This window comes from Argentina silus (assembly GCF_951799395.1).
Source record: "Argentina silus genome assembly, chromosome: 22".
NCBI lineage: Eukaryota > Metazoa > Chordata > Actinopteri > Argentiniformes > Argentinidae > Argentina > Argentina silus.
In genome coordinates this window covers 8,123,817-8,133,065 of record NC_139676.1, presented here as the reverse complement: position 1 = coordinate 8,133,065, position 9,249 = coordinate 8,123,817, and the positions used below count along the sequence as shown (strand labels likewise).

General features: G+C 45.6%; 1 protein-coding gene across 2 annotated transcripts in view; it reads left to right on the top strand.

Moving 5' to 3' along the window:
- Window positions 1-9,223, top strand: part of LOC310821883 (ras and Rab interactor 2-like) — a 38,189-nt gene extending 28,966 nt beyond the window's left edge. The window contains exons 8-13 of one of the 2 annotated variants that reach the window (XM_083694150.1): window positions 1-479; window positions 3,836-3,918; window positions 4,242-4,467; window positions 4,661-4,792; window positions 5,828-5,991; window positions 6,994-9,223. The exon at window positions 1-479 is cut by the window's left edge and continues 1,009 nt beyond it. In XM_083694150.1, the coding sequence (XP_083550276.1) occupies window positions 1-479; window positions 3,836-3,918; window positions 4,242-4,467; window positions 4,661-4,792; window positions 5,828-5,991; window positions 6,994-7,311 (1,402 nt within the window). In that variant the 3' untranslated portion in view covers window positions 7,312-9,223. Of the gene's footprint in view, window positions 480-3,835; window positions 3,919-4,241; window positions 4,468-4,660; window positions 4,793-5,827; window positions 6,045-6,993 lie in introns of both variants that reach the window. The other variant, XM_083694151.1, reaches the window with a different exon arrangement.
- The last annotated feature ends 26 nt before the right edge of the window (window positions 9,224-9,249 follow it).

Genomic DNA, 9,249 nt, shown 5'->3' with positions numbered 1-9,249 from the left:
GCACCACCGCAACAACAACCGGGGCCCCCCACTGGAGGACAGCAGCGAGGATGAGGATGACGAGGAAGATGACGAAGACTACGGGGTGAGTCTAGAGAACGACGTGGACATGGGGCTCCGTACCCCCTTCAAGCCCCGCCGGCGGGGAGTTGGGGTGCGCCTGAGCGGGGGCTCCTTCATCCTCCCCCGGGCACTGAAGGGACACTTCCAGAAGGTGAGCGGGGTGTTCAGCTCTCTGATGACCCCTGAGAAGAGGGCCATCCGGAGGATAGCAGAGCTCTCCAGAGACAAGGGGACCTACTTTGGTTGTCTGGTCCAGGATTATATCAGCTTCGTTCAGGAGAACCGGGGGTGTCATACCTCGGGCTTGGATCTGTTACAGACCCTCAGACAGTTCATGACCCAGATGAAGGCCTACCTCTGCCAGAGCTCCGAGCTGAACCCGCCTATTGAGTCACTCATACCAGAGGATCAAATTGGTGAGTGTGTGTGTCTTTGTGTGGGTAAACTGGTGTGTGTGCGCACTTGTCCATTGTGTGTGTGTGTGTGTGTGTGTGTGTGTGTGTGTGTGTGTCAACGTATTCCTGTGTGTGTGTGTGTGTGTGTGTGTGTGTGTGTGTGTATTTTCATGTGGGCGCTTGGCTATTGTGTTTGTCTACGTGGGTGTTTCTCATATCCTAAATGACTGCATATATCCGCATTTATTGGCTTTCCACTAAGGTAATATAAAAGAAGTAACACCTTTGTGGTTGTCTAAAGAAAAGTACCTAAAAAAGACCCTCATTAATTCTCAGTGTACAGTAACTGTCAAGAGTTAGTCACCGGAACTAGTATTCCCTTTACTAGCATAAAGTATTTGTAGCATAGCATTCCCTATAAGTCTCTGGGTGTACTGTAGACCAGGTTTAGACCAGTATTGGGTTACAGAGATGCCACTATACCCAGCTCCCTTCCCTGAGTTATTCTAGGCCTCTACAGCTTGGCACAAACTCACCCCACGGTGCTAGCTTTGTGCCAGCTTTGTGCCAGCTTTGTGCCAACTTTGTGCTAGCTTTGTGGTTCATTTGGAATGGTAAAAATGCAATTATCTCTAAAACATTCAGGGACTCTTTTAATGTCAAAGACTTAATATGGTATTGCAACTTAGTAGTGGTATTGCATCAGATCGCAGTCACTTTTCCTTGGGGCAGATGGGGTAACGGTTGTGACTTGGCTGACTTGGCTAATATTATCAAAGAGAGGTTTCATTGTGAAATATTTGCATATCCATATCTTTGCACTCGACTCTCTTCACTTGTTCTTTGTAAAAAAACAACAACAGCAAAGCCTTGTTTCAGAGAGAAGTGCACTGTTCTGGTACTGTACTGTTCTGACCGCAGACATGTTCTCACACACATACACACACATACACACGTACTGTATTGTGGTCCACAAACATAAAGCTTTTGTTTATGAAAGGCTGTCTCTGTTTACGTTCTGTCGTGCGATGAAAAACCCTCTAATCTTAGTTGAGACAACATCCAGATTTAAACATTCAGTCTTTGAAGGTGTGTATATCCTGTCGCCTACAAAAATACCAGGAAAAGCAACTTTCAACTTCAAGGACAGTATTAAAGGCTTGCTAGAATGCTAAAGTTCGGGTCACGGCGACGCAATATTTACCATGTGTAGTTAGGGTTAGGGTTAGTAACAAAACTAGGACACACAGATTCCTGTGAACTGAGTGAGCAGACAGCCTACTATGTAGTTGACGTCATGCTAACTACCCACTGGACACGAAGGCTTATTGGAAAGGAGAAGTGAGGCTTAGGTGGTAGACTTCCAAACGGAATGTTTACATACGGTAGCATTGTAGTTTCATAGTGAGGAGGATTGGGAAGTGGTTAGGGTCTACTGCCAGCGGAGGCTGGTGGAGGTAGAAATCGGAGGACGGACTCATTGTAACGCATGGAGCGGAATGAGGAATGGTATCACCATTAAACACGTGTTCCATGCATTACAATGAGCCCGTCCTCTGATTTTTGCCTCCGCCAGCCTCCCCTGGTGTAGGCCTAGTAATATGTCTTTACATGTCCAACCCTAGTTGAAGTTAATCAGGGTGGAAACATGGCCATGTGAGTGTTTATAGTGGGAACCGGAGAAGGGCTGTCGACACGCACCCTGAGTTACAACCATGGCTGGGGTTACTGACAGTGCAGGGAGGAGAAATTAGTCTCAATAAAAAGCTGCTATTCTAGGAGTGTAAATCATGAAATGTTTTTAGACATGCCCGAGCAGCTATAATTTAGTTTACTGTATGTTAATGTAGAGAGTGTGTGTCTGTGTCTGTGTCTGTGTGTGTGTGTGTGTGTGTGTGTGTGTGTGTGTGTGTGTGTGTGTGTGTGTGTGTGCGTGCGTGTGCGTGTGCGTGTGTGTGTGTCTGTCTGTGAGTGTGAACACGTGCGCATGTGTGCATAAGCGTATGTGTGATGGCATCGTCATTGTGTGACCTCTGATTCTCTTTACATTGGTGATCAGGCCACTGACTCACGTCTGGTAATCACAACTCAAACAGTCTACGGAGCCATGCACTGGAAAGGTCTACAGTGGAGATAGAGCACAGTAACTAACATTGCTCAACATAAGGTTACAAAGGGGACATACGGTTACAGACAGGAAATCAGCAGTGAGGAAGTGGTGCGTGTGTGTGTTCTTATGTGTACGTGTGTATACGTGTGTGCGTGTGCATACGTGTGTGCGTATGGGCGTATGGCGTGTGTGTCCTCGTGTTCTTATGTTCCACCATACGTCCCCCATGTGTACACTATCCCAGTGTGTGTTTACGAAACACGCCAGTCTATGTAAATAATCCTTACTTCAACCGCATGTTTTTGGGTCATGATTGATGTAGTGGTGTGATGTATAGGACTGTCCTGCCTTTACCTCAGCTGACCCTCGCTCTGCTCAACTGGAGCTGTTCCAGAAACTACACTACAGTGCTTTACAGTCAGTGGGGAGTTGGGAATGAGCTCAACCCTATGCTACTCCACCTCTCTCTCTCTTTCTCTCTCTTCTCCCTCCCACTCTCTCTCTCTCTCTCTTCTCTTGTTTTCATTTCAGCTCCCCTCCACTCCGTTTTCCTGGAAAGCCAAGCATTCCTTGAAACCAACACCATAGGCAGACTTATTAAGACCTCCTCCCTATTCCTCTGCTGTCAGGTTTTCCACACAATAGGCTGACTCTTTAAGGAAGGTGTGTGTGTGTGTGTGTGCGTGTGCGTGCGTGCGTGCGTGCGTGCGCTGAAATGCTTTGTGTGAAGGCTTTTCATGCTGAAATGAAGGCTTTTCATGCTGAAATGACAATGTGTGAAATGGGTTTACTTGACAACACAGTGATTTTACAGACCTATATAAAGTTCTACAAATACATGTAATCCTGTATTTGACCCAATGTGGCTTGAGAAAAATAACATTTACAAATGCTGCTTGTTGTTCAATGGCTGCCAGTCAATGGTGCAGAGATCCTGTCAGCACAACTTCATCCACAGTGATGAGTAACGCTTTACTTTCCTCTGAACTGGTTTGACCAGTTTCCCAGTACCTACAAGAGAATAGATCAATGGAGGCTGGTGGAGGCAGAAATCGGAGGATGGGCTCATTGTAATGCATGGAACAGAATAAGAAATGGTGTCAACACACGGGAGCCCATCCTCCAATTTCTACCTCCACAGGTAGCGGTGGGGGTCATTGACCCGGTTAATAGGTGCCTTTTAAAGAGCAATGCCTATCTATAACCCTGTGTGTGTGTGTGTGTGTGTGTGTGTGTGTGTGTGTGTGTGTGTGTGTGTCCTCGACAGACCAAGTGCTGGAGAAAGCCATGCACAAGTGTGTGCTGAAGCCTCTGAAGGGAGTGGTGGAGGTGGCCCTGCATGACTTCCAGGTGAGCTATTAGCGCTATGATGCGACATACAAGACTTATAACACTAGTGTCATACCGTCGATAGAAGACCCACACGGTCACACACACACCATTCAGCTGTGTTTATGACACCATGCCTCAGGGGTACATTATCAATTGTAATAGACAAATATACCGGCAATTTCCCACCAACCTACAGGTAGTACTGCAAAATGGTAGAATACCAACCGCATAAAGGTAAAATACATGGTACGAAAAAACATGGTAAAAGACTCTTCATTGAGTAGAATCCTGAGATCCTCATCTGTAACTGATCTGTATGGTCTCCTTTTCCGGTTTCCCAGGTGAGCAGTGGGGGCTGGCAGCAGCTGAGGGAGAACCTGGCCCTGGCCAAGGCACGCCTGCCTCAGGACCTAGGGGTGGACGGGGCTGTGCCCCCCGACCCCGTGGCCATCGACAAGATCCGCCACAAGTTCCACAACATGAGGAAGATGTACTCCCCCGAGAAGAAGGTGTCGCTGCTGCTGCGCGTCTGCAAACTCATCTACACCATCATGCAGGACAACTCGGGTAGGGGGAGCGTGTGCGTGTGCGTGTGTGTGTGCGTGCATGCGTGTGCATGCGCATTTGTACATGCAGTGTGTTTGTGTTTTATCTCAGTGGGAAAACCACACCCCATCCTCAAACTTACTTTGCCTTCTCCTGTGTGTGTGTGTGTGTGTGTGTGTGTGTGTGTGTGTGTGTGTGTGTGTGTGTGTGTCAGGGAGGATGTACGGGGCGGATGACTTCCTCCCTATGCTGACCTACGTGCTGGCCCAGTGTGACATGCCTCAGCTGGACACTGAGATCCAGTACATGATGGAGCTACTAGACCCCTCACTGCTGCATGGAGAGGGTAGGTCTTCCCCCGGCATCTACACTGTAACATACTGTAACGACCCTGTGTAAGGCCTGTTAGCAGCCCCGCCAAGGGAGTTAACTCTCTTGGTGTTGTAGTTAACTCTCTTGGTGTTGTAGCTAGCATGGCCGGTTTGTAAGCGGAAAGTCGTGAGTTCGATACCCGCTTAGGGCAAGCTGCTCTACCCCGCCGTTCGCTACAATACAGTATACTCTAAACCAGGGGAGGCTGGTGGAGGGAGAAATCGGAGGAGGGGCTCATTGTAAACACAATGGGGCCAACGCATTACGGATGTGAATAAGTCACATGTTGTTTCAGAAAAGTTAGCACACCTTAGCTTGCTCCAGGTTCTCAGAGTGAATAAATATATATATATATATTTTTTTTTCTTGATACTTTTCTAAATAAGCTTTTGGACATACCGTGTTTGACATTGCAGATGCCAATTGTGAAGCTAGTGAATGACCATTCCCTTTCATAGCGTATTGAAGGGACACTGTTAACCTGGACTGACCGTAGGGTAGGGTAGGACGACAACTTTACTTTAAAATCTCTGTGCCCTTTCCTCTGTAAGCATGATTATTCAAAATCACGAACCTTTGTCCACCCCACCTAACATCACAATCCCATCGCAACAATTCTAAAGTCATAACATTAGGAACAGGCTAGGGCAATCTCCGGTCCAGACTGTTGTAAAACCCGGCAGGAGGAAGACAAGGCAGGCTCGGTAGGGAAACACTTTGTTTGTGTTCCACAGGAAGGTAGCTGGATTTGAATGGGTTGGAATCAGTTCATAGGGTTGAGGTAGTGTGGGGGTACGGATGGGTTATTGTTACGTCTGAGAGGTTTCCTGAGGTGTGTCTCACAGCACAGGGGCATTTCCTCTTGGGGAAACACACACACACACACACACACTTATAGACATGTGATTTATTACTTAAAGTGGTCAGACTCTCATGTACATGCATGCACTTAAAAACTTGGCATGCACCATTGCTTAATTTTACCCCCCCCCCCCCCCCGGTCCCCCAGGTGGCTACTACCTAACCAGTGCATACGGTGCCATGGCCCTCATCAAGAACTTCCAGGAGGAGCAGGCGGCCCGGGTGCTCAGCTCCGAGGCCAGGAACACCCTCCACCAGTGGCACCGCCGTCGCACCACCCAGCGAACAGCGCCCTCTGTGGACGACTTCCAGGTATCGCCCTGACCCGACCTGAACCCAGACCTGACCCCCCCCCCACCCAGACAGTGAGTCTTTAAAGCCCCCTGACTATCGCCCACACCCCTCCACATGGGGGCACTGCATGAGGAGCGCCGGCCCGCTAGGATTCTGTCTTCCCCTATATCTGGATCTGAATCTATAAAGACAAATTACAGTTTGCTAAGACAGGCTTTAATTACCTTGGGGTCTGTGGTGAAATATGATATGTAGTTAGAGTGGAGATCAGGGGAGGCTGGTGGAGATAGAAATCGGAGGACGGGCTCATTGTAATACATGGAATGGAATGTGTTTGATACCATTCCTCATTCCATTCCATGCATTACAATGAGCCCGTCCTCCGATTTCTACCTCCACCAGCCTCCACTGGTGGAGATCCAGTTCTAGGAGAAAGGGATGAGTTTTTTTTTTTTTTCATTTGTTTAAAAACATATTTCCATTGCATTTATGAACAAATAGAAGGTCCGACGAACAATAACAACAGCAACACCACCACCAACAGAAAACAGAACACCAAAAAAAGAAACAAAACTTAATGACAGCGCATTATCCAGTCATAAACACATAGTATCTTAAGTACTCGTCAATCCACCCCTCGGAGGGCTGAGTATTGAGGAAGAAGCCTAGTGAAGTAAGTTAGGTCTAATCAATGCATGTAGTCTTTTCTTTCTCTATTTGTCTTTACTAACCCCTGTCTTGTCACCCCTGTATTTTTGTGCATGTGTCATTTTGTTGATTTACTCACTCATTTACGAAAAAAAAGCATTTTGTTTGTCTGCATGTGTTCACCTGTGTGGATCATATCAAAGTCTGTCACATTCTGTCTGTGTAGGCCATGGTCTCTCTGTATGTTAGTGTTTGTGTTTGTGTGTGCATTTCTGTATGTTATGTATACGTGTATCTAATATCTGTGTATCAACAGAATATGTATCCTTATTTCTGAGTGTATGTGTCTCTCTCCCCCCCCTCCCCCCACAGAACTATTTACGTGTCGCTCTACAGGAAGTGAACAGCGGCTGCACAGCCAAAACCCTGCTAGTCAACCCATATTCCACCACAGAAGAAGTGTGCTTGCTCTGCGCCTACAAATTCAAAGTCCCCGATCCGGAGAACTACGCCCTGTTTCTGCTCACCGAGGAGACCAGTCAGCAACTGGCCCTGGACACGCACCCTCAACGAATCAAAGCTGAGATACACAGTCGCCCCCACTCCCAGACCTTCCATTTTGTCTACCGGCGGGTTTCTAATCTGAATTTATGCATCCCAACCGACCACCATAACGGGAACTGCCTATAGAACTGAAAGGTTGTTAGTCTCGCGTTGCCAGATGGCGCAATCCGACACTGATCAAGGATAGAATGGTGGAGAAGAACCCTGGTGGTTAGAACTGTACTGTAATGTTTGTGTAGGAACAAAGAACGTGTCATGTGACTGATGTTGGTAACAGAGAACGTGTCGTGACTGATGTTGGTATCACGAGAGGTTTAGCTCAAGACTAGTCTCACTCTGTCAGATTTACAGGACTTCTGTATTCCGATATTCTGGGAACAAGACTAGGTTCAGCGTATCTCTCTTTTGAAGTATTGTTTGATAGTTTTAAGTGCTACTCGTACTAGACTACACAGTGGAAAATGTAGTCTATTCAATCGAGCCAGGAAGAGGAAGGAAGTGTGGTGAGGAGAAGTGTCTGGTGTCTGCATGCGTTTCACACTCTCCTGGCTTTTTAGAAGCACATGAGCGTCATGAGTTTGATCCAATTTGACTGTCAAGTGAAGGGGGTGGTTCGGTGACAACACTCGCTTGAGGATTCACCTTGCCTCAGACATGAAGGCATGCGTTAGTTCCCCGAGCCAACGCCTAGGCGTTAGCTTTGCGAGTTTAAGCATGTCCTCCATGTGGGAGACCTATGTTCAAACCCTGCGTCAGTCACATAATGACCTGTAGGGCAAATTGACATGTGCAGGCTCCTCTTGTAGAGCTCGTAGTACTGTACTATTTGTCTTTTTATTTGTATTTTTTACATTTACTGCTGATGTGATCTTTCAAGGTGCCTTGTGACTGTTAGCTATGGATATGGACCTCATAGTGTATTTTACCATTGTGGAATAGCGGTTTACATCAGTGTTTTATGGTAATCTTCATCCATATCCCCATTCTCCACCTAACTACCCATTATGAGCAGTGCCATTATATGCATTTATATGAGTGAATATATTTTTTATGTATGTTTTTATTATTATTTTTTGCTGCAATTGCTGGTCAAATGTAGAAAATGTTATGACGTAAAATGTGTTTATAAATGAAATCAATAAGTTTTATTTGGGCTGAAAACGTGATGAACCAGTTTTAATCAGTGCCTTTAATCATACAGTGTGTATCCCCCACATGCTGTTAGACTTGGTGCCAGTCATTCAAAACCCAGAAATGTTTGAAGGGACAGAGAGTTTATGGCTATAGAGTTTGTGACTATAATTCAGTGTTCCAAGTGTTTCTTTGACTGTGATCAACACGGACACGACAGAACTGTTATTCTAGTAAATTGTTCTTGACAATAATCTACTCTTGTCAAGGTGTCACTGGCTGATGCCTAATAAGCTATAGATATGTGTCTACGTTCGCATGAATGCAAGAGTTTGGTGAGCAATTAAACAGATGACAATTTCATTAAGATATGTACTGTATAGTCCATTAATAGTGATAATCATAAAGGTAACATAGCATACTTTTTAACCATAACGTATGTGATTCTCTGAGTTTACACATTTCGTGATTGCTCTCACCTTTGACCTTTGGCTGTATTCAATCTGACTGTATTCAAGTAGAAAGGTAATTTGTTATATTTTAGGTTAATCTTACAGCACTTAATATAAAATGCTTAAAACACTACTGCGAAACCAAATTAGTATTGTCACAATGTATGTGCTGTGGTGTATTACTATTTATTTGTTGAATTTGGGTACAAGGTATAAGAAGTTGCCTATGATTTTAGATACATTTGAACTATCAGAACGAAAGGCATTTGTTGTCTTCAGTCTATTGAGGAACATGAATAAAAACGTAAAGGTAACTCAACTTAAAGATTTTTAGTATTGTATACCTGTAAATGAATGCCCCACGGTTTCCTCCTCCCCAGCCTCCTCTCCACGAAAGTGGCTTTTATATTGTATCACTCTGTGACTATTGTACACAATAAACTCAATTGCCTATTTTTGTGTTGTTTTGTTTTATGTAAAG